Source organism: Acanthisitta chloris, unplaced genomic scaffold, assembly GCF_000695815.1.
Source record: "Acanthisitta chloris isolate BGI_N310 unplaced genomic scaffold, ASM69581v1 scaffold23793, whole genome shotgun sequence".
Lineage (NCBI taxonomy): Eukaryota > Metazoa > Chordata > Aves > Passeriformes > Acanthisittidae > Acanthisitta > Acanthisitta chloris.
Window position 1 is genome coordinate 47,162 of NW_008665780.1, and position 25,986 is coordinate 73,147.

General features: G+C 39.0%; 1 protein-coding gene across 6 annotated transcripts in view; it reads left to right on the plus strand.

Annotated features, from left to right (window-relative positions):
- Positions 1–25,986, plus strand: part of HDAC9 (histone deacetylase 9) — a 182,694-nt gene that overhangs the window by 46,884 nt on the left and 109,824 nt on the right. For 2 of the 6 annotated variants that reach the window (XM_009071883.1, XM_009071887.1), the window contains exons 1-5: positions 3,414–3,653; positions 4,615–4,756; positions 6,889–7,015; positions 8,970–9,091; positions 25,016–25,144. In XM_009071883.1, coding sequence (XP_009070131.1) covers positions 3,483–3,653; positions 4,615–4,756; positions 6,889–7,015; positions 8,970–9,091; positions 25,016–25,144 — 691 coding nt within the window. In that variant the 5' untranslated portion in view covers positions 3,414–3,482. Of the gene's footprint in view, positions 1–3,411; positions 3,654–4,605; positions 4,757–6,888; positions 7,016–8,969; positions 9,092–25,015; positions 25,145–25,986 lie in introns of those variants that run through there. The other 4 variants (XM_009071884.1, XM_009071888.1, XM_009071889.1 and 1 more) reach the window with 4 other exon arrangements.

Genomic DNA, 25,986 nt, shown 5'->3' on the forward strand with positions numbered 1-25,986 from the left:
ACTATTTTTGATGTTTCAAGATAAAGGCAATTGAGTATTTATAGGAAAAATAAATACATATGCCTTTTGCAGTGTGTTGTAGCTGAAAATTAAATATTTTTCTACTCAAATTTTGGCATATTTCCTGGAATCACTGAGCTTTCAGTAACATTTTTAGTTAATATTCTGCAGCCTACTGTTGTATTCACTGCAGCTGACATGAGCTCAGAGAGTTTGGCTTTATTTAACCTTAGAGAGGAATCCCAGGCTTGCTCTGTAGTTGGCAGAGCTGTTGGCAATCTGCTCTGGACCGCAGTGGAGAGAGTGCAGACAGGGTCCCACTCTGAATCATGCCTGCTAAAACCTTACTCCATTGGTGATACTGAAAATTCTGCAAAACAAGGTCCTTCTCTGGCTAATATCTTGGCGAATCCTGCTGCTTAAGTACTGCATCCCACTGCTTCTCATAATGTTAGAAGTCGAGGGCACTGATTAGGACATGAATTTTTTACCTGAAAAATGCATGTATTTGTGTAGAGGGGATGAAAAAACATATAAAGCCCCAATGAAAGTAAACATTCTACATCACCTCTGCTCTCAAGAGACTTAAAATTGTGTTGGGGGGGTGTTGAGGGGAAGATGCTTCAGCTAAAAGTCAAAGCTTTTAAAGACACCGATTCTGATTCCCTGCTCCATCACACATTTTTCACACTGATGTAGCTCCACAGGGCTGCTTTGTCTCTTTCTTGTCAGCTAGTAACAAGCAAGAAGAATGTAAATGGCCTGTGGCATTAGGACCAGAGAACTGGCAGTAGCAAACCATGCAGTTTGATTAGTGATCTTACAGTTACTTGTTTAACATAATTTCATTGATGAAGCTGACTATTATTACCCAGCTAACTATTAGCTAGTACAGTTTTAAGATGGTAATTAGCCCCCAGAGTTAGTATTTTCTATGTCAGCTGTTAGTAGTAGTATTGGTGGTAACCTTACTGTTAGCAATATATATGCCAGGAAATAAATGCTTGTCTTTATTTGTCAGCATATGAATGACAGATGATGTATTGATTTCTATGGATCCAAGCCTCTAGAACTACCTTAATGTTTATTTCCCCCCACATTAAGGAATGAGGTAAAATTGAAGTAGGTATTCCACTGCTAGATTTAGTATTTGAGTGTGTGAAAATTCTTGAAAATATGTAGCTTATCAAACCAAGTCTGATTTTAGTTGTAGATTTTACTGAGAGTGAAAGGAAATTTCCATTGTTAGAAAAATCTGGAGACCTCCCCTCATGCTAAGTGCTCTGAAAAAGAAGAAGTGGGATGCTGGTCTGAGATAGGAAGTATAATCAACCTGAATCACCGTGCAGATCTGTAGGGGCTGATTTGCAGCCAGTATCTGCAAAACATGCTGCAGGGTTCAGTTTGCAAACACTATTGTAAACCAAACCCTGCGGGGTTCAGTTTGCAAACACTATTGTGAACCAGACCCTGCAGGGTTTGCTGAGCTCCAGTTACTATTACTGCTTCTAGTAAGGCTTATTATCCTGTCACAGAAGATGTAAGAAAATCCATCTCTCCACTTTAAACATGATAAGCCTTTGTCACCTACAATGCAATTAATGTTAAAAATAGAAGAGTGCTGATGATAAGATTGTGACTTGCAGGCAATGAGCCATTGTCCAAGTACAGGAGACTTATCTGGAGGGCCAGTCAGCCTACACGGTTTGCTGTCAGTTTGCTGATTGCCATTTCTCTCAGGGTTTGATGAAATATTCATGTCTTTGCTCTGCTCTCTGCAAGCACTATTGATTTCTTGTATAAACGCAGCTATATTTAGTCTAGACAAATGGAATGTGGATTGCTGCTGAATAAATGGGATGAAAGGCTGGGGGTTTGCCTGTCCGTTTCTCTTGGTCGGTGGCAATTATTTATAATCAAGAGTAGTTTTTGTAAGTTATAGGTGATTTTTTATAATTTAGTGATTAGTCTTAGAACAAAAGTAAGCACTCAGACACAAACATTCTGTTGGAATAGCAGGTTAGGAAGGCGAATTATGCTCTGAGAGTCACAGTTATTAGGATTTTTTTTTAAAGGGGGGACAGAAAATTTTATGTTTTGAGAATTTTGAGAGAGAAAAAAGTATGATCAGTAGAAGAGATTTGGTGCCTTGTCTCTTCCTTTTATGAAACCTTTTACTATTAGACTTGGTCATACAGTTAGAATTCAGTTGTCTCCGTTTGCTGCAGTTTCAGCTTTCACTGCCTCTATTTTGTTGCTTCTGCTTGCTAGAATATTTCTGTTTCATTTTGGTTTTCTCCTTGAAAACAAATACAGCTGCAGCAGAACAAGAGGAGAAAATATGTTTAAATCTTGTTCCCTAGTCATTTCCGACAGCATGTTTGTTTTCAGTTAATAATCTTATTTTCCAATGAAGATAGTGGAGGAATAGGAACTAGAGTGAATGTGTTTGTATTCCACTGTCCTCTCGTGGATGGAATCAGAACTGCTGAGCTGTAGCAGAGACCCTCAGCTGCTATTTATTTTCCTCTTGTACTAATGTTACTTGCTAGTTTTTTTGTTCTTTTTGAAACAGATAAAGCTACGCTGAGTCTCTTCATGTAATGTGAAAAGCAGTACTGAAAATAATCAAATGTCTCTTTTCCACTGCTTTTTAGTCGTTTCGATTTAAATCAGGAGGTAGAAAAACATAAGCTCCTTCATTAAATACTTTAATGATGGATTAAAAATATACAGCATTTTGCAATAAATTGGAATAATTCAAGATGTTTTCATTTTCTTCCAAGCCATATATAGTGTATTATGTCTAATCTACTCCAAGCATGATGATCACTGCTCCAAAAGCTGTATTAAAACTTCTCATTTTGTGTGTCAGATTGCTTTCCTATAATGTTATATGTGCTTACCAGGTATATTTATGTGCAGTAGCTATGTAACACTGAGTAGCTGTTCCTGTGTAACACCATTCTTAGAAAATCTACCCACTAGCTTGGAAAAATCTCTTGCAATGCAGTGAGACCTGCAAGTCCTTCATCTTATGCCGAGGAACTGCCTTGAGTGTTTATTGTGTAGCATTAATAGTGCCTAGGAGATTCTCACTAAATATTGCTCCATTAGGCTGTGACATGGTTTTAGAACTAGGTTGCTTGTTAGTCTGTTTAGCAGAATATTAATCTGGGAGTATTTTTGCGGAGAACAAAAAAAAAAAAAGTTAAATAATTTGTAAAATCTCCAGTCACTGTTAAGAATGTCTGAAGTTTGCATACAGCATAGATTGCATTAGTGTTTTGAAAGGTCTGTATATTGAAACAGTCTTCGAATGAAATGGGTCTTTTCCCAGTAGAAATGATCTCTCATCTCCTTCTGCAGTTATATTTAATATACATATGTTTTGTTGTTTTCTTCCCACAGTGGATGTAAAGTCAGAGGTTCCCGTGGGCTTAGAACCTATCTCACCGTTAGACTTGCGAACCGATCTCAGGATGATGGTTCCCATGGTGGACCCAATTATGCGTGAAAAGCAGCTACAGCAGGAACTACTTCTGATCCAGCAGCAGCAGCAAATTCAGAAACAACTGCTGATTGCAGAGTTTCAGAAGCAGCATGAAAACCTGACCCGCCAGCATCAGGCCCAGCTCCAGGAGCACATAAAGGTAGCAACATTTTTCATTTATCCCTCACTTTATCTGCAAACTGAATATGCTTAGGCAGACATGAAAAGGGAAAATGCCTGGATGGTTTGCTATGACTGAAAGATGGTGTTTGAGTGCTTCTTTCTCTGTATTGGGGTGATAGAAGCCTTTTCAAGCAAAACTGCGAGCACCTACCAGTGACTTGCTCACAGCAGACCAAGGCAGTACTACGAGAATCATCAGGCTCATGAAGCCTCCACATCCACAAAAAATCAAACTACCTATTGTACAACCTAGGTTTCCAGACAGACTTCAAGATGGCTGTCTTTTTGGTATGTGCAGTTTTTAGTATAGTGAAAGACTGCTTTTTCGGGCTACTGTTTGAGTTAGTGACCACAAAGCAAATTGTTAGGCAAGTGAATAATACTTAGATTTGTAAAATGGAGGCAGGCCCTGGAAGTGTTTTACTTTCACTCTTCTCTGAACTGCCTCATATAATATAAAAAGAAAATGATTTATGGGATTATATGCACAATGACAGGATTGCTATAATGGATTTTGACCAGGAATTTATGATCTTGCCTTTCTTTCAATTTTTTGCCTTATCTACTTGCCATTATGCTACTGTGCTAAACTTCCACTCGATGGAGCTGACAAATGTAGAGGAACATAGAAGCCAGAGCTGAGTGATGCACAGGCAAAGAACACTGCAGTTTCCAGGCATGTTTGCCAAAAGAGAAAGAAGTGAAACCAGAGCAGCAGGCTGCTACCTGATATTAGAGTTCATTTTAGTGACAGCCAGTACTGCACTATCCAGCTTAAAAGACTGGGGAAAGTCAGTTAAGAGATAAAAAGAAGTGTAAGAACAAAAGCAAGCATTGATACTCAGTTACTCAAGGGGGTTGTTTTAACCAGGCCTGACCTAGAAAACAGTGCAAACTGCATTTTCTCATGTCTTTTTGTTCTGTGCAAGTTACAACAGGAACTCCTAGCCATTAAACAACAGCAAGAACTCCTTGAAAAAGAGCAGAAACTGGAGCAGCAGAGACAAGAGCAGGAACTGGAGAGGCATCGCAGGGAGCAGCAGCTTCCTCCCCTCCGAGGCAAAGAAAGAGGACGAGAAAGTAAGAGCCAATGTACCATGAATCCTAATAAGAAATTAATCTATTTCCATTTGCATTCTCCCAGCCAAAATAGACTATGAACAGAAACCTAAAGGAAGCCTATTACTGTGTGAAATATGCAGCTTGGGAAGTCAAGGCTGTGCTTGTGGAAGAGCAGGGCCACCCACTGCACCCACAGAAATACATTGCTGGTTTATATGCAGACTTGGAGAACTGCAGGGAAGCAGAGTTTGATGGACCTGTGTATGTGCTTCTCAAGAATCTAGCTCTTTTTATTAAAAAAATGAGGGAATTTGAATGCCTGAAGCTTCACATGAGAACTTCTTTCTGAAGAGCTTAGATCTCAATACAGAAAGCACTACAAAACAGCAAAAATCAAATTACTTGCCAATTAACTTATCTGGGCATTGTTTCAAGATTGAAAATATGATGAAATATTTAAGAATATCTTTGGATGAGACTTCTGAATACTTTTACTAGTACTTTTTCAAACTGCTTTGTGTTTGTTCTTGATGCCATTTCATGAGGCCCAACCAAGAGTTATCTCTAGCTCATATATAGGTCTAAGGAAAATAACAGCTATAAAGGATTTGGTGCTCACTAGAGGGAGACAGATACAAATAATTCTCCTTAGTGAGGTGAGATTAAAAATCAGGTTGAAGTACAGTGTGAAGGTATTCAAAATGAAGCTTCCACAAACAGATACTGTTACTTGTCCTGCTAAATGACCACAAGAATTAAATGACAAAGATGAAAGCAAAAAAGAGCTGTAGATTATGCTCCTACTTATTGTTTTCTTGGATGGAAAAATTTATCAGTTCAACAATTGTAGGTGTACCATGTTGTAGGCTTTAGAAATTAAGGTCTCCACGGTGGTTCCAGTACTTTAATGAACAATGATCTCATAAAAGCATCACCAGTGTATTGACCCAGAAGTGTGGGGGTGGTAGAAACTGAAGGAACAAAAGGTTCCTGTAAGTGGCATGAAAAATCAGCTTCCATCTAAAGAGTTAGGCTTTATATAGTGCTCCTACTAGAGGAAAAGCGGTGATGTGAACTCAGTGGTTCCCTTCTCAGTTTGACTTGTTGAGTGGATGTTCAGTATGTGTCAGCCAGACAAGCCACTTGTGACCCCTCTGGACCCAGCTCCAGTGTTTGTTGCTGCTGCTGATCTACTTAATGAATAGAGGGGAGGAAGATGTGGGGAGGGGAGTTAGGGTATGAAGCTGAAGGGAATAGAGGTATTTTATGGGAACTGGTTCACAGAGGGACATGCTCACCAGCTGTCTATGTTGTGTCAGGGTTGGGTAACCAAATATTTGGGAGTATCAAGTGTGCCTTAAAGCTGCTACTTTGAGATAAATGTTTTTTATTCCCTTTTTTGTCACTGCTTATGGAAAATGGAAAGCATATTTTTTGTATAGTCCCATGATGCAAGTAGGAATTGCCAGTTTAACCTTACACTGACATGCTCTACTTCATGTTCTGTAGTGAGCCAGCCACCAAGAGAAGTCAAAATGCACTATCTTCCTGGCATTTTGGTCTTTGTGTTGGTTGTGTCATAAGAATAGAACTATCAACTCAGACTCATGTTTCAGGCTGTGGTCTGTCTTTCAGACATCACAGGTACAGACTCCTAAGGGACTTTGATGAAAAGCCTCACTGCTGGGACTTTCTGCAGTGCTCTGCTAATAACCAAGACAGTGTTGAGAGGGCAGTTTTGCTGTGTTATTACTATTACTTTGCTAAAGAAAAAATCCCATTCTTTACTGCAAACTCAAAGTAACCTTTTGTCACTGTCTTTATAGTTCCATCCTTGGCTTTGTATTTGGGAATTATTAGGAAATAATTTAAATTCTTTAGATACATCTGGCTCTGGATAAATGGCCTCATCTACTGTTGAAATATTCCTTATGACTTCACTGGATTTTTGAGTTATGGCCAACTTCAGGCTTCTACAGACATACATTTAATCCAACTGTTATCTCATCTTGACTGATTTCCACCAATATTTTTTAGAGTTTACAAGACTTCCAGCAGCAAGACACAGGCTCTGTTTTGGGTTTTGTTTTCCTTAAAAATCTAATTTTTTATAAGTAAAGATAAGACAGATTTAATTCTGTGTGTCTTAGGGGCAGTGGCCAGTACAGAAGTGAAGCAGAAACTTCAAGAGTTCCTGTTAAGTAAATCGGCAACAAAAGACTCTCCAGCAAATGGGAAGAATCATTCCATGAGCCGCCACCCCAAGCTCTGGTACACGTATGTTCAGTATTAAGTTGCTTCCTTGCCTCATTGATGTATCAGTTAAAATTTGCCAGAATGCTTCTCCAGCAGGGATAGTGAGAGTCTGCCTCCAGAGCAAGACCAAAGTTCTACCAAAAAATTAGCAAAAAGCCAGAAGTGTAATGTTTCTGGCTGAACTGAGGAGTACTCAGTGTTCAGTGATGAAATGAGAGCTATACAGAACAAGATTGTGTCAGACATTTTTATATGTTTTTTTTTATTTCAACTGCTTCATCTTTTGATGCTATCACGGATTTTACAACAATTCCTGTCATTTTTCAAGTCTCTTCAACCTCTGTAGTTAGAACAACTTTGACTTACTTGGATTCTGAATCAATCACAAAACTTAGTTTTTCTTGAAGAGATGCTGCTTTGCTTCCAGTGAAGTTCCTTGAACGATATAAGTATAATTCAAACAGATTTTGAGAAGGATGGTGACCGTTCAACTTTTCTTACTCTGATGGATTTTAGTATCCAGAACTGCATATTCTTATGGTGCCTTGGCCCTGATAAGAATCTGCTTAGACATTGAAGCAAGTCATGTTGAGTCCTGCAGTGGGTTATTAACACGTTAGGAGTTTACAGTTTTGCAGTTTTTATTCCCTGCCTCCCTACCCACTTGTTTGGTACTAATTCCTTTTTAACTGCCTTATTGCAACAGACACATATGTCGATCCAACAAAATGAACTCTGGCCACATTTGTCTAAATCTTCGATGTCATGCCTGAATTGACCTTCAGTAGGACAAACAGAAATGGTACACTAGATTTCCATCTTGTACTTGTTCTGTTTAAAAAGGATTACTGAAGGCCTGCCCTTGAAATTTCCATTCTGAGCTAACCAGAGCATTGTGGTAACAACATTTAATGCATAGTTACATTGTTTGTAATGGAGATACAGTACTTAATTTATTTTTTTCATCCAAATAGTGTGTAAAATTCTCTTGAACATGTAAGATTTCTTGAATAATCTGTTTAGTTCTGAGTTTCAGATGGGTGAGAATGAGGAGCTCTGCAGAGGATGCCTTCTGCTACAATACAGAAAGTAGTACTCCCTCTCATGGTAGTGCCCCTTTTGACAGAGAGGTATTATTGATTAACCACACTGTGCTGGAAAGACAGGGAGAGTCTGTAAAAGGCCAGCTAAAATTATGTTTTGACGCACTCAAAGTTTGAAAGTTTCTCTCCCCCTCTAATTAAAGAATCAACAAAAAAAAAACCAAACCCCAACCTCTGTCTGTGAGTCAAGTGATGCAATTTCTATGCAATCTGCAGTTTCTGTGTTCAGAAAAATCTGCCCACACTGTTTCTTTCATCCAGCAGTTGTCAGAAAACACTCTTCAGCTTGGAGCTTCTCTGCTGATGTGACTGCTATGTGCTGCAGAGTGGTTTGCTCACAAAACTAACAAATTGAACTTAAAAGCAAGGTTTGATCTACCTTGTTCACTAAATAGTTTTCTTTTTGTTGTCAACATATAATAATAATTCATTATATCTGGTTAATTTAATACAAGCCCCCCTGCCCTGAAAATCCCCCACACTTTGATAGAGGAGGCTGGATCAATATGCATCTATTACTACATGATCAACAAGAGTTAAATGGCTTTGGCTGTGCGTCAGCTGATTCATATTAAAATTCAGCCATCTGAAATGGTCAATTCCCCAAACTGGTGGCAAATCCTGTCTGTAGGTCAACATGACTCTTATCCTATGTGACTTTTATAATGAGTGCAAAAAGCACGTTCTTGGGAATCCCGAGGAGTTCCATAACTTACTGTTAGAGAGAAATTGGTTACATGAGCCTGTGGTTTGTGCACACTTAGGCGAACAAGAACATAAACACAGCTGAGACATGTGTACAACATGTGTAGATAGTTACTGCTGGTCACCTCAGTGGCTGCTAATTTGTGACCTCTCTGTGTCTGCTGCAGGGCTGCCCACCATACCTCACTGGATCAAAGCTCTCCACCCCTGAGCGGGGCCTCGCCACCATACAAATACACTTTACCAGGAGCGCAGGATGCCAAGGATGATTTTCCACTTCGTAAAACGGGTGAGTTAGCGTAGTTTATTCCCGCCCCTTGCCCAGCAGTTCTCCCACCTTTATTTTAACCAGGCTGTCCATCAGCAAGACATGTATCATGTTCCACAAATCCTGTTCAGGATGATACTATGGGTAAGTTCAAAGATCTTGACTGCACCTTTACAAGGTCAGACTGGCCACATGGTATCATGAGTCAGTGTTTCCCAGTGCTAACAACTAGTGCAGACTTCAGTCCTGATAAATTTTGTTTCTAAACAGACCATCATTTTATGGATCTTTGTTTTCTTTGTCTCAGTATTACTTCTGGCTTTAATAACACTCTCTGTCTTGCGTGGTAGATACAGTATCTAACTTCAGACAGTATTGTGCCTTTAGACAATGTTTTTCAAGGTATTTTGAGGGAAATTCATGGAAAGAGGAGGAATTGGATTAATATATTTGTGTCATTGGTTGTCAAAGTTTGTATGCATATGTGCATATACACACATTTGCATGTGCTTCTTACACATAGGAATGTGCAATATTGTATAGGAAAATGGTCTTTTGAAGGTTTCTGAATATTTTAGAAGATTCAGCAACTGAAAGTTTTATTGTGACAGCAGGTGAACTGTAGACTCGACTTTTTCTGCACGATAAAGCAAGCTATAAGGGTGGCAATGGAGTCCATGTGGCTGTTGCCTCAGGTCCTTGGTGCAGTGACTGGTATCCAGGAATGCAGGGAGACAGAGGAGGGGGGAAAAAAAAGGAAAAGAAAACATTAGATCGCTTATTGCATGAGTCTGCTGTTGAGTGATATAGTTACATTCAGAGAGAAAGTCTGACCCCCTACTGTGCTAACAGCCTTTGAATGTGATTTAGCCACTGGGAGATTGAAAACTAACTGCAAAACTGGTACTGACATGAAAAGAAGTGGCATTTGGAACCAGCATACACTCAGAAAGAAAATCCACTCTGCATCTAATACTTTTGGGCAGACTCTGTAAACTCATATTATATCCCCAAATATTTTCAAAGGAATGAAAACATGAAAAGCAAAATGCTAATTTATTCTAGCTGAATTACTCTTTGTACAATATGGTGGCAATATAACAAGATTCTATAAAATCTTGTTCTGGCTGTTCATTACAACAAGCCCTTATGTAATTCCCTGCTTAATACCACTGTACAACATATTTTCTGTGCCAATAGAATATACATTTTCATTTTTTAAACAAAAGGATACATTCTACATCTAAATGCTGTGAATTCATCTATGTGTTTTCTAAAAGGCAAGCTTTATTTTTTCTCCCATGTTTATATATCTTAAATGTTATGATTGATATTTATGATGTGTCAGACTGTTGATCTGTAAAACAAAACATTTTCAAACATTGTAACAAGAAAGTTCTCGTGCAGCTGCTAATACTTTTATATCTCTGTGGGGGTTTCAAAATATTCCTTAATTCAATTCCCATTGTCTGTATAAGAGGACTATAATATAATTAAATCCAGATGTTTTCTATATGTTATGCCAAATATTTGGGCATGCAGTGCATCAGTTCCAAAATTGAACAAAGGACATGATGACTCTCTGAAAAGATATCTACAGAATAAATAGACAAACACTAATATAATCATTAGTATAACCGTTTCTATGACATTTACATAGCAATTCTGATAAGCAAATATAAATGAAGTATACAGCATGTTGTATGTTACCAATGGAGGATATTTGATAGCTCTTCACATCCGTGAAAATAGCAACTGTTAAATATCCTGTTTACACGTCCAAGTCTCCCTGTATACTAGAGTTGTTAAATTCCAGCCTCAGCAGCATCCCCACAAAGGTTTCAATGATTGTTCATCAGGTTGAGAGTAAAAGCAACAGGAACCAGATCAACACAAGTCAAATGACCCCAAACTGATCTGGGTGGTTATAGGGCCATCCTCCAGGCAGAGGGGACATTGTGGAGCCTGTGTCATCCTCATGGGACCTTACTAGACAAAGATGTCCCACGAACACTCATGTATATGGACAGGCTGTAAGCCTGAAGAAATCTGACCTTTGCCATGAGGGGTGAACCTCTTTTCCTTCCCTTTAGGCTATGAACGCTTATTGCCACTGGCTCCTGATAAACCCTCTGTGGTGCTGAACCTACGTGAAGTCAGCAATTCATATGAAAGCAGACCTCACATTCTATTCAGCCTTAAGAAAGGATTACCTGTTGTAGGTTTTAATCATAGCATTGTTTCGATTTTTAGATGTTTTTTTCATAATATGAAATGCAGAGGTATCTTTCTCTTTTCCAACTTCAATATAATGCTCTTGGAAGATAATTCTGATTGAATCAGTTACTCTGAGATCAGATTTAATGAACAACAAAGCTGAATGATTCTCTCCTGACATTCTAATGTGTTTTTCAGTGCTAAGGGAATGCCAAGTGTCACACAGGCATTGTAAATCATGACTCTTGCTTGCTCACTTTCTTGTTCAGTAATCCATTTAATCAATGCTTAATTAGTTCTGAAGTGGCATCTCCTTATTTGTCTTTTAAAATTAATTCTGAGAGTATGGTAAAGAGGAAAATATTTTCTGCAGCTTTTGCTCTTCTAGCATGTGGAATGATAGGACACATAGGTAAGTAGGAGAAAGACTTAAGAGGCTTGGTCTTTGTATGTTTACGGTTAGGTACTAGAGTTAACATCCTAGTGCAGTGACTATGGTTACTCAACAACTCTCTCAGCTATGTGGTTTGTTCCTTTCTGTACAAGATGCAGCAGAAGTTGTCAGCAGTGGGCTTCACACAGTTTAGCTGCGTGGTGGATTGGGACTGTCCTAGGGGCTAGAGGCCAGGATATGCAACTCTTTGCACAGCTGCATTCAGATGCTCTGTGTTGACAGACTTTGAAAAGAGCAGAGCAAGGGGAGCTATTGCTTCATTGGATAGATAAATACACCATAAGGAGAAGCTATACATCTGTAGCTAAGAGCAGAATTTGATCTAAACAGCATAAGATAAAATTTTTTAAATCCCCACAACTTCCACCATGGATACGTGGTAACATATGTGTTCTGGAAAACACCCAAAAGCCCAAGCAGAACATGTCTCATTAACTGTCAATGAGACTAATTATCATTTAATATGATAATTATGATAATATAATTTTTCCTTGTTGATCTCCTTTATTCTGTGTTTGTCTGTCCTGGAAAATACTAGCTGCTTTATGAGGTTTCTGTAAAACTTAACAAAAATACAGCAAACAACAGGAGTTTGGTAGGGAAGAAGATCTTTTCAAATTATTATTTTTTTTAAACTTTGTCAAAATAACTCCAGAAATTCTGGCAAATGGCCCTAATATTTGCATTTTCTTCAGTCCTTAACATTTCATTCTTTGTGTGCAAGTGTTGATACAAGCCAGCAGAAGCCAAGAAGTTCCAATAAAGGTTAGCTCTCTAGCCAAAACTGCATGCTTTTTAAAAATGCTGTAGGTGGAATTTCTGCATTTTGCTTCATGTTTTGGCTTTTGTTGGAAGAAACTCCTGGGGACATCATCATATCGAGTATGAACTGTTTTTTCCTTCCTCAGTTTAGCACAATCATGGCAGAATGCAAATGTCAATCAGTATTTTTATTTATTTTGGTTTCGTGCCAGTTGAATCTGTCCTTGCAGATGGAGTTGTAAGCTTACAACTTGCATTTTGCCTAGGGATCTGAAGATCTCTCACAATAGTACAATTTGAGATCATGTTTGTAGCTCACTTTCCAAAAATTGGAAGCATGCTCAATGGAAAAATAATGGGGGGGGGAGGGTGGCGGTGTTTAATAGCAAGTAGTACAAGGTTCTTGCTTGGACAAGGGAAATTGTGTAATTTCATACAGGAAAAAAGAGGAGATGAAGGATTGTTTAATATTGTGATGAAAGAGAGGAAGAAGGCTGTGCTGCACAGTCATGAAGATCACTCTGTAAAAAACGTATTAAGTTAACCTGATTAGGCAGTAGAATAACAGTGTAGCTCTTGTGTAATGAGAGTGAAAGATTCCTGAATGAGAACTCAGCAGATGTAATTTTTTTAGAAAAGAAATTAATTAGAAAATTTCCTTAAAATTCTTCCTGCACTTAGTGACTCAGTAATTTATTGGAGCAGTTGAAACTGAGAGGAGAAACATTTAGTGTGTGAAAATTTTTCTTCCTTTCCCTTTTGTGCCACCAAATTCCATTTTTGTTTGCATTTTCTAGGAAAACACTCTTCTGTGAAGTAACAGTATATGAAAAAAATGGATTTCTTTTGGTTTCAGTTAAAAAAAAATGCTTAGAGGATCCCAAACCCTCAATTACCATGTCTGCCAAAATGAAGAAGTCAAGCTCAGTGGAGAGCAGAGTTATTTTTCTCTGAGTTTATGAGTGAGCACAATAAGTGGCAGAGGCACTTTGTTTATTGAAGCAGGGGAACAAGGCAATATGATATGATTCTCCTAATTTTATCCCATTTTCAGGGATGCTAAGCATTCCTACTTCTCAGAGTCCTTGTTTTCCTGGATTAGTGAACCATCTTAACAAATTTGGAATAGGCAATTTGCCCAAAAGAAATCATCAGTGCTTATCACAGTGAGAAGGGAAAAAAAGATGTATTCTGATTTTGTCTCCTTTTCCCACTAGTCACCAGATGTTTTTAGCCTTCCCAAATTCACTGTCAATAACTTGAGATGGTATAATTAGTAGTAAGAAGTTTTAGAAAAGAGAAGAAACTTTCACTTGCAAGTGAAGTGCGAATCTGAAGCAAACTGTTGTTAACAGCATTTGGATCCATGTAATGAACAGGCCAAAACAGTGTTCAGCTGCCAGGAGCCAGCAGGCCAATGAAATGTAATACAGTTGTAGCTACTGTGCTGGGCTGCAGTCATCTTGGGTCCATCAGAGCTCTGCAGCTTCCTAAGCTGGAGGTAAGGAGGGATGCCCTGCCACTCTGATTTAGCTCAAGTTAGAGGGGAAATTTTTTGAGATAGCTTAAAATAAAATAGTTTAAAATAAAAATGAATGCTGGGGTCAGCTTAATGACACTCTCAGAGAGAAAAGAACTTGTGTAGGTATGCTTTGGTATCATGAAAGCTGCCATGGCCTGCACCAGGGTTCAACAGGAGTCATTACCAGGATGATTCCCATGAAGACCATCATAGTATTCCCATCAGTGCAAGGTCGTTCCTCTAATATATTTTATTTCGCATTTACTTTTAATTGCAGGAAGCCAAGGTTTTTATGCATGAATGATTCTTAGTCAGTTTTGAGATTCACCGTATTTCTGTTTCAACAAAAAACCCACTACTTGTATATTGATCACATTCTGTCTTGCCAGTAATTACTCTGTTGTGCTAGATACTGAACCTTTTTCATGGGTAGCCTAATTACACAATGTCGGTCAAAATACTGTCTTAGTTCTTTTGTTGCCCAGTGCATAGCCAAAATTGAATTACAAAGTTCTGCTTCATGTGTCTTCCACAAACTGTGTATGTTTTCAGAAATGTTTTATAAATTAGCATTAAGAAGTAACTTGCATAATTTTTTGATAACCAGGTAATCAGATACTAGACATGTTTTTGACTTTTGAACCTAAAGAAAAGTTCAATAAGTAACAGGGAGCAGTCCTAAAATCTAAAGCATTTTAAGAGTATAATGTCCATTGAAAATGAAGTGGAATGGTTTTAATGGGCATTTCAAAGCCTGTTCCCTCTGGATAAATAAGTTACAAAATACTGCATATAAAATCTGAGACTCTTTGAAGTCAGTAGAAAGTGTCCTGTTTGATTTCAGTAGGACTAGGACTTTTTCCCACTGTATCTAGAGCAGGCACAGTGGAAAACTTTTAGAAAAATAAACAAGAACATCTAAAAGATGGCAAAAAGAGAGAAACAGGCAGAGAAGTGAAAAGTGGAAATCACATGGTATCAGATCATCCAAAATAGAAGACATTGGTTAGTAGAGATTGCACTTCTCCAAAATTCTGCAAAACATAGTTTCACTGAAAAATCTATTCAAACCCACAACTCTAATTAAGGGTTTTAGCTGCCAAATAACATGCTCTGGCTAAAGCCAAGTAAGTATTACAGAACCATTCATGAGCAACGGCGTAAGCTTTGTACTTTGCTTTTGATTTTCTCATGGGAAAGTAATATAAATGAGAGTGATACCTCCCTGTTGGCTTTAACTGTTAGAAATGCAAAGCATGCTGAAATTGTACATAATTCTCTTCCAAAGGAAAGGAAATAGCATTTCAATGGTTTTCCTCAGTGTCTCATTGAGTTATGGTGGTGCACAATTATTCCTGTTAAATTACTCTACCAGATGGAGAGTTACATTGTATATTTAGCTAATTAAGTTGTAGGGGACTGGAATTATATCCCAGAGCATAAAGAACCTATCTAAAAGTAAACTTATTTTAATTCAGTATAGTGGTGAAGGTGCAGTATTGATGTCCAATTAAGACTTTAAACAGGTGGGGTTTTTCTCCTCGCTTCACTTAACATGGAGGGACTCTTTCACAAGGTCAGCCTTGCCTGCAGAAGTTAGACAAACATGTTTTGAATGTCTAAGTAACTTTGGAGACAATTTTATCTAAATTTGTCTTCAGTGGAACTGAAGTGCCTTCCTACTTTTGAGATAAATTTGGACTATAATTCTCATCTGCTAGGAAAGCAAGATATACTGTGTTTTGGTTGAGTTTGTTTTCTTGGCATCCTGTACTCTCTGTTGCCTTTGGACAACTCCAGCGTATGCTTCAACAGTCTACCTGCCCAGCTCTCATCTACGGATGACACTGGTGCCCTGTTAAACTGGGGGAGAAGTTTATTCATGATGAAGTGCTTCATCATGAATTTCTGAAGGTTGATGAAGTATTGACTGTACTTTTTGCCTGCCATCAATGAGTTGTTACTGCTGGATATTTTCCTAGATTAAAATCTGTGGGATTTAATCACCCTATTAATTAATACCTTTTTGTATGGGACTTGAGGAATAGTCACAAACATGATTGTTCTTTAAAAAATAAATCATGCATCTAGAGGTCAAATTGTAACCCTGGCAAAATCCTCAACTTTGGGAACTAGGGAATAATCTCTGGCAGTCCTTCACTGAAGAGAGTACTTTTTGAGGGATTCAGTGGATGTTGGAGGAGGATTGAGGCTGAAGAGTGAGATTTGCTATATTTCCACTAAGTATGGTATTATATTCCCAGCTGGAACCAACTGGTGTAGATGATCAGAAGTACGGGTGAGAATAACTAGTGAAGACCTACCCAGAAGGACTGCTAGTCATGCATATCTTAATTTGGTTATTGCCATTCAAATTAGGGATGCCCTCTGTTCAAGGTCCTCTTTCACCTTCTTCTTTCTCCTCTACACCTCCTGAGAACTCAGGTGCAAGTTAGCTATAAAAGTGTAACAAAATTATAGAATTTGAAGATGTGAAGGGAAGATGAGATTTAATTTTTAAATATCCTTGTTCTTTTATTATTTATTTTTTAATATCCGACCTAAACCTTCCCTGTCAGAGCTTGAGTCTGTGCCCTCTTGTCCTCCTGCTGGTTGCCTGGCAGAAGAGACCAACCCCCGCCTGACTACAACCTCCTGTCAGGTAGTTGTAGAGGGTGATAAGGTCTCCCCTGAGCCTCCTCTTCTCCAGGCTGAACACCCCCAGCTCCCTCAGCCTCTTCTCATAGCACTTGTGCTCGAGTCTCTTCACCAGCCTCATTGCTCTTCTCTGGACCTGCTCCAGCACCTCAATATCCTTCCTGAACTGAGGGGCCCAGAATTCAAGTATCCAAGGTGTGGCCTCACCAGTGCCGAGTCCAGGGGCAGAATCACCTCCCTAGTCCTGCTGACCACACTGTTCCTGATCCAGGCCAAGATGCCATTGGCCTTCTTGGCCACCTGAGCACACTGCTGGCTCATGTTCAGCTTTCTGTCTATCCAAACTCCCAGGTCCCTTTCTGCCTGGCTGCTCTCCAGCCACTCTGTCCCCAGCCTGGAGCGCTGCATGGGATTGTTATGGCCAAAGTGCAGGACCCAGCACAGTATGGTGCTTATGTGAACATAGGTGGTCTTGGCTCTGTTATCAAGCTGATGTTTGCTGGTATGTTATTTCTTCTTCTGGTGAACTTTAACTTTGGAAGAAAACTTCTGAGAAAATACCCAGAATTTTTCTCTGCTGGACGCTTCACAAAGAAAGGACCAACCCAGAAACAGATAGATGAAGCCTCTTTCACAATGACTTTTTTTGGTGAGGGCTACAATGAGGGGCAAGATCCCCAGAATGGCAAACCAAATGTGCATATCTGCACTGATGTGAAAGGACCAGAGGCTGGCTATGTTGCTACCCCAATTGCAGTGGTTCAAATTCTATCGAGAGACCTGTTCTTTTGCTTCATAGAATACAGGAAAAACATGTATCAGCGAGAAATACATCACACTGGTCAGATTTTCATGAAAAATATAAAGATCTCCAATTCTGGCTAAATCCAAGCAGTATAATTCCTACGTCTAACTCAATAAATCATGCCTAGAAGGATAACACTTGTTTGCATGGATAATGAAACAAATATTTCATATGTTATACAGACTGCAGTGAATAACAAGGGACAGTTAGATACTTTAAACAGCTCCAGGAAATATTTAATTTTTGAACCTTTGACGTGGTTTAACCCCAGCTAACAATCAAGCCCCATGCAGCCGCTCACATACTCCCCCACCAGTGGAATGGGGGAGAGAATCAGAAGGGTAAAAGCTAGAGAAACTCACGGGTTGAGTTTAATGGAGAAAGCTAAAGCTGTGCACACAAGCAAAGCAAACCAAGAAATTAATTCACTGCTTCCCACGGACAGGAGGTGTTCAGCCATCTCCAGGAGAGCAGGGCCCATCACACGGAACGGTTCCTTTGGAAGACAAAAACCATCACTCCAGATGTCCCCTCTCCTCCTTCTTCCTCCCACTTTCTATACTGAGCATGTTGTCATATGGTATGGGGAATATCCCTCAGTTTGGGTCACCTGTCCCAGCTGTGTCTCCTCCCAGCTTCCCACGCTCTCCTGACTTCCTTGCCAGCGTGGCAGTATGGAAAGCAGAAAAGTCCTTGGCTCTGTGTAAGCTCTGCTCAGCAATAACAAAAACATCTCCATATTATCAACCCTGTGTTCAGCACAAATGCTAAACATAGCCCCATACTAGCCACTGTGAAGAAAGTTAACTCTGCTTCAGCCCAAATCATCACAGCCTTCTTTAGGCTCTCCTGACTTCCTTGCCAGCGTGGCAGTATGGAAAGCAGAAAAGTCCTTGGCTCTGTGTAAGCTCTGCTCAGCAATAACAAAAACATCTCCATATTATCAACCCTGTGTTCAGCACAAATGCTAAACATAGCCCCATACTAGCCACTGTGAAGAAAGTTAACTCTGCTTCAGCCCAAATCATCACAGCCTTCTTTAGAAAATCAATGAAAATTTGCTAATCTTGTTAAATGGGCTTCCTCAGCCTGAAGAGAGCAGAAGGGCTGCAAGATCCTCTCTAATCTAATTAGTTCTTTTACCATGTGTTTCACTAAACCTGTTTTTTTATTTAGGGAATGGATATTTACCTTAGTCTGAATAAATAAAGCATTCTACCTTTTACAAAAGTAAAATAAAGCAAAGGACTAAAGGGTTTCACATACGACCAGCACTCCCTATAAAGTGAGTGGTTGTACAGGAAACAGTTTCAATATATCCTGAAAACACATTAGGTGATGCAAGCCAGAAAAACAAAGCATCTTCATCCTGTCCTGCTGTATCTGGTTCTCCTGCCTTGTTGAGACCACCCAGCGGTCAGGTCTGTGTAGTTCTTGGAAGAGCTTTAGAGGGCATGGGTGAACAGCTTTCGGTCACGTGAATCTAATTTAAAACTCTTTCAGAAATAGCATTTTAAATCACCAGAATTTAGAAATCCTTGAACCCTCAGAATTGTACTACTTGCTAGTGTCTGCTAGTCTGTCATCCACTGGGGAGGATGTTCACATGTTCATTGTCCTGTATTGTCTTGTGTTGGGACGTGGCCCTCTGCAACACGTCAGTCAGCCATGTATGAAAACAAAAAGGCACTGCTCATCTTGCCTATGCCTTACATATTCAGCTATGTGGAGGTGGCTGAAACAGCCTGTGGCTGCCTACAGGAAGCCAGATCAGCAGTCAGAAACTCCATTCAGAGCAGAGAATATTTATGTGTGTGAGAACCATGTGCAGTAAAGGCTGTGAGACCTACAGATCTCTAAGAGGGACAGGCTTATTCATAACTCTCCAGAAAGCATCTGAGGAAGCTGGAAGCAGTTTGGTCCCTGACCTGTGGCCCTGCCTCTCCAGCTTTCTGCCAGGCTTTGGTTGCATTCATAGCTTTGGTGAGGAAGCCCAGATTTTCTTTTCATTTATCCTTCCTTGTGATGCTTAGGGCTATCTTTTGCATTTCATTCTGCCTGTATCAACTGAGGGTGAAACTGGGAAGTTCCTCCTTAACCCATTACTCTCAGACCAGCCTCTTAGGAACCTTAGATATGCCTGTTTTGATTGTTTGGTGCAGTGTTAAGGTGGGATTAGACTTTTTCCTTCTCCTCCAGGTCCTGGCATGGCATAAGCAGGCAGGCTGCTTTGTTAGTTATGTGCATTACAGGGTGACTGGGAGCCCACAGCATGGATGAGGAAGCTGTTGAATTGTGCAATGAACCCAAAAAAAAATGAGGATTTCATCACAGTATTTTTTTTCCTATTCATCTCCTCGTGCTTCAAGAGAAATCACAGCAGAGATCTCCAAGTTATCTCATTATCCACGTGCAGTATCTTCTTGAAAAGTTTGAATTTCCACAGTGCTAGAAAGAAACTTGTCAAAGAATAAGCCACTGGTATGCTGGCAGTTCCACCATCATGCTAACCACTACCCTCTTGATGTTTTCTCTTGTACTTCTGACAGCCTATAGCCATACATCATCCTTTTATGCTGTAACTTAGACTTTAAGTTATCTCAGGCATGGACTGTCATCATCTTGTGTTGTAAAGCACATAATCCATATCTGTGCATGGGTCTCTGGTACAATAGTCTAAAAATAGCAACCTATGTGGTGTGAATAAAGAAAGATTCCTTTACTTGGTGTTCATGTATTGATACTTACTAGATATAAGCCAGAAAAAAAAAAGTCCCTCCTGCATGGAGTACAGCATAGAATATATTCAAATCACTATCGTGTATGGCCCTTCACAGCTTAAAAAAATTATACCTAAAGAAATAGAGAATACCAGTGAAGATTTACTTCAAGATCATGAAGTCTTTGTTTCTTAATTGTTTCTATTGACTTAATTATGTTAGAGGAGTCCAAGTTATTGTTTTAAAAATTATCTTAGTGGCAATGGTTGGTGCCTGGGCAACAGCAAATGATTTATCTTTCTCAAGTAATACGTGAATTTTGCTGCTGCTGCTTATGCTGGTGTTGGAATCTTAGTAGCCAAATTTAGCATCATTTACGTCAACTGCCCCACAGCTTTTCTAAGCCAGCCTGCCAGTGAGGAAAAGGAAATGCTTTCACTTTAGAGCCTTTCAAAGTCGGGACAAAAGCTCACTTTCTGTTCTTCAGGTTTCCTATGTAAGGGTTTAGCCTCAAGATGAGGACCTGCTCTCTATGCACCCTCTCCCATCCCCCATTTCCTGTCTGGGTTCATTAAATGCTGATTTGAAGTTGGCACATGCTCTTCTGATACAAAAGTAGTACTGTGTTCCAGGAACCATCAGAAAGTATTGCATTATTGTCTTTTACATTCCCTTCATATATATGTCTTCTCCCCATGCGTAAAAAGGATTTTTATCCCTTCTTCTTAAATATGTCTGTGTGTTTAATAAAAAGAAACAGTGAAGCAAAGCCCTGTCAAAAAAAACTCAGCTCATTTGGGAGCAATCTGGCCCCAGGCTATATTCTTTAATGCTAGTATCTGCAAATAGCCAATATTAAGCAAAGTGGAGTTTAGAACATAATGTCTTCACTGAATCATTTTCCTATCTCTTTTGCTTGTATCCGACTATAATGTTTCTCAGGAGAAACTAGCTTTCTTTCACCTGATCCAGTGATGGCTGTTGTGATGAAATGAATGTGCACCTACATAGAAGCCTGTATATTTTCCATTTTTAACCGTACAGTTTACTTACTTCTTTCTTCCTCTATAAAGCGGACATAAAATATGAGAAAAATAATTAAGACACTTCTTCAGAGACAACAGAATTTCTGAATTCTGTAGAGATAATTACCAGTCATGCCAAGGAGTTAGGCAACCAATCCTTGGGTTGCCTGTGATGTCTTCTATTGTTGTCCGAAGTACTACTTTCTGTATCTTTCATACCCGTTTCCCACTTACAGTCATTTAAAGAGTAGTACCAGCCTATTATTACTGGCATTAAAGAGAGAATAAGCCAGGTAATAGCAATGAGACTGAACAAGCCATATTACTGCAATGTCTCATTATTCCAAATTATGCTACAGTTACATAAACAAAGTCATTTTCAGACTAGTCTTTACTGGAATCCTCTCAAGTGAATTGCTCAAATGTGTATCAGCTGATTCCCACTGAGATCAATGACATGGACTTTGATGACCTTCAGAGAAAATAGCTGTGTCTTTCTGTTTTCTGTGCAACAAAACACTCTCGAATAATATATTTTGCCTTTCTCCAAGTGGCAACTGATTATTACTTGTTCCAAAGTGTTAAATGTAGTAGAAGTGCAAAGATTTGTGGAGCAAAGAAGTTAGCCTAATAGTGACCAATTAAACCAATATCAGATGTATACTGGTTCTTAGCAGGATTCTAGATTAATAGTCCAACCTACCAGACTGCTGCCATGAATATTTGCCATCCCGTTTTCCTCATCTGCCACACTCCTGGCCAGGGCCTCTTTTTCTCTTGTCTCTGGCATTCAGGCTCCTTGGTCAGATGATTCAGCCCATTATAGTTGGAGGCATCTAACCCAGCAAAACCCACCCCATTCAGCACCTCCAGTGCTTTAGAGAGGCCCCATTTCCTCAGGAAGGTGAGGAAATGTACCTACTACATGGTGGGTAGAATTAATCTAGTTTTGAGTTCTGGACCCCAGTGGGATGCTTGGTGTACAGAAAGTTAGCCATGTGCATTAATTATCTTGCTGTGTCAGTGTCTTTGTTTATGAATCACTGTATAAAATAATGGTACTACCTGACGATCTTTTCAATAATTTTGTGTTATTAATGCAGCAAAAAAAGGTTAATTCTAAGGGGCTTATATCTGCATGAGGAAGCTACTCTGCAGCAAGCTGGGGAGAAAATCTTTAGCCTCAAAAGTTATTTGGCACTGACTCCCCATGTGACATTTCTTTTCCACATGGAGAATTCCTTTGGGTGATGAACATAGACAGCTTTGGTGGTGGACTAATTAAGCTGAGCAAAGGAGCAAGTAATGTGCAGTAGAAATACTTACAGAGGTGGCTAATGCAAAACAGTTATTTTGAATATTATCCCTCTATAAACCACTGCTAAGACCCACTAGGTAAAGTATTGAGCCAAATATTAATTTGAAACATAAGGGGGATTAATTATAATAATTCTTGACCATTTGCCTCTAAGACTTTCCAAGTGTCTTGCAAATGCTAAGGGAAAAATTTAATTTTAAAAAAAAAGTTTGCAAAATTTATTTTCACTTTTTGTTCACCTGTCCACATTTCGGGGATTAATGGATTAGAATAGTTTCTAAATAATCTCATGTGTGTGCTTTGGGGCAGTCAGTGTGTATGCATGTGTAGATACACTAGTAATGGTAATTCACAGCTCCATACTTGAAACTTCAGATACTTTATTTTGCCTTTTTAACTATCAGAAGGGAGATGACAATTATAGATGTGTTATTACTGCCCTCATGTAGGAGCATACTGAAGCACAAAGGATTGCTGTTGTGATCCATACCTCTTACTATCAATAATAATTCTGCCATAGCTTTGGTGGAACAGGATGGTACAGCAACCTCTACAGTCTCACAAAAGTCACTGCCTCAGCCTCAGCTGGGAATCAAGAAACCAGTATTCATTTCTGCATTTTGTCCATTGGAGCAGATATCCTCAAATTGGTTAGATTTACGTACTTGGTGCACTGATACCTGAATTCTTATTGCCAGCCATTGAGTCCTCATCAGTACCATGCTAGGAGTTGGCAGTGTCTCCTGGGGAGCATTCAAGAAAGCCAAATTTTGAAGCAAACACTCTTCAAACATTAGCTTTGTTTTTTATTGTGAGCTTTATTTTATAATTTTAAAACCACTCTTTTCTTGGCCTTTTAATTTTAAAATTGATTATTTCCATTTAAAAATTATTGTTGTCTTCCATACCTCTTCTCAGATGGCTCATAAATTCAGACATTGACTTCAAAGTCTGTTTTCTGTGCTTGTATGATTGATTCAGATGGAGAATATGATGGGAATGTGGTAAAAATAGAAAGGCAATCACTGTGACTGAGTATGAAACATTCACATAGAAGTGGAGAATTTCTCCAGTGAGTGTTGCAGAGGATTTGTATCACATTAGTCTGTCACAGGTACAGGCATATTCTCCTAATTTTTAAGAGTACAGAACAGTATAAATAAAAGTATCCATAAGTGCAAAAGGAGTGAGCACCTTTTCTTTTAAATGTTGTCACACCTGGTGAGATCTGTGGTGAAAGTGTGTAGTGTAATTGTAGCCCATTATCGTATCTTGTATTTTCAGTTTCATCACAAGTGGTATCTTAGATAGCAAACAAGTCATCTATACTCCGTTGTTAGAACCATTGATCTTAACAGTGGTTACTATTTTTATTATTCAAGGTTTACAATATTGTGCTAGCCTGTGTATCTTGGTCTGAAATGTACTCAAGGCATAAGCTCCTCAGAGGAAAGTGCTTGCCAAGTGCAATGTAGTATGTGACAAAGGCTGACGTGCAACTGCAGGTACTGCAGGCCACTGCGGCACTCCAGTGAGATGCAGCCCTTTTGCTCTTGTGTAAGCATTTCTGACATCTCCACCCCTGAGACAACAAGTGGGACAGTAGTTCCAGAAAGGAAAATGCAAACAAATTCTATTCCACAGTTATCTTTCACTAGCTCTTAGCAGGCTGTTTGATAGAGGGTTTACTTAGAAGAGCAGATAGACAAGTACATGAAACATTTTGTCCTGCTAAAAATGTTACGAAATAGAAAGCATAGCAGAGCTGGCCTTCATATGTGAAAGACTGTGTCCATTCAGGAAACAAAGGTGGAACTTGCCCAAGGTGCATTAAATATAATCCTAGGTTTTCTGGGAATCAATCCTAGTTCTTCATTTTCAGCGCATATATTTTCCTCTGTAATGTTCTTAGGACACTGTCATAAATCTAGTTGTTTGGTGTGTTACTCAGAAAACACTGAAGTTCTGGGCCTAAAATTGCTGACCAAGAAATGTTCTGCCAGCAAGGCTTGTCATAATTTATATTTCTAAGAGAAATCAAAAGGCACCAGTGGAGACTTCTCTCTATTTGTATAGTCTTATAATCCACTTACAATGTTCCAAGTTTCAAGCTGTGTTTTTGTTCAAGTTTTCACCTACAAGATAGATAAAAATCAGGTAAACTAAAATTTGCATTCATCTATAATTAATACTTGTGGTATTAACAATAATTAAGGTGTAACTTCAAAGTTGAAATGGAATGAGAAAAAATACTGGGATCTGAAGCTCTTCACCTTCTTTCTCTCTTTCCTAGCCTTCAATCTAAAACAAAGTTATATAAAGAGCAGCAGCATAGCTGGGGAGGATGTGCAATAAAATTTCTGCCTCCAAGACATCCTGGGATCAGATGAGGTCCTACAGGCTTGGTGGTGTCTGACTCAAAGCAGTAATTTGTAATCACTTATTTTATTCTCTTCATTTCCAGCTTCAGAGCCTAATTTGAAGGTACGTTCAAGGTTAAAACAAAAGGTGACAGAAAGAAGAAGCAGCCCTCTACTCAGGAGGAAGGATGGAAATGTCAGTTCATTCAAGAAACGTCTTTTTGAGGTGACAGGTAATTAAGAATGATGAAATTCTGTGTCAGCTGCAGCAACTTGCAGAATAGTGGTGGTGCTTGGGAATTGAAAGTGTTTGCTGAATAAAACAACCGTTAAACTCTTTGGCCTCATCCTGATGAAGCTCCGTGGCTTGTTCAGGTGATCAGGCCATATCTTTGTGCAACCAGCTGTTACTAGTCTCTTACACCTGTATCAGAATTCACTTGGTATATCACAATTATGTCACGCCAAGGTGGAAATAAAACACAACATGCACAAGTTCACATCAGTATCCCTATATGTGCAATTCTCGTGACAACTTTTCACAGTATGTCGTGTAAAACTGGGACATGGATGTGAATGTAAGTATGAAAGTAACTAAACAAAGTAATTTTCCTATAAATTATTTCCAGATTATAATTTTTTACAGCTAATTTAATCTGTTTCCTGAAGCCCCTATGAGATTCTAAATCTCCACTTCCTTAGTTTTAGCTGATTTCTTTATATTTTGCAGATGCACAAGTAAGGTATAAAGTGTAATATTTATCACAGGAGTTTTCATCTGATTCCATTGAAAGAGCAGAAACATGACAATACATGTCTTCTCTTCCTAGCTCTGACAATAATTTGGAGCTTTAAAGATTGCTGTTGTAATTATTTATATTGACTGTCTGACATTTTGGACCTTTCATAACCCTGATCAAACATTTTTGTCTGAAGTCTTTCCCCCTTTCTTTTTATTGCATTAACTAAAACCAGTCCTTTATTTGAATGCCTATTTATACAAAAAGTGCTGTTGTAATTTTTTGAAAAAATATTAAGTTTGTGTTTCTGCACTTCAATGAAACCTAGTGAACAT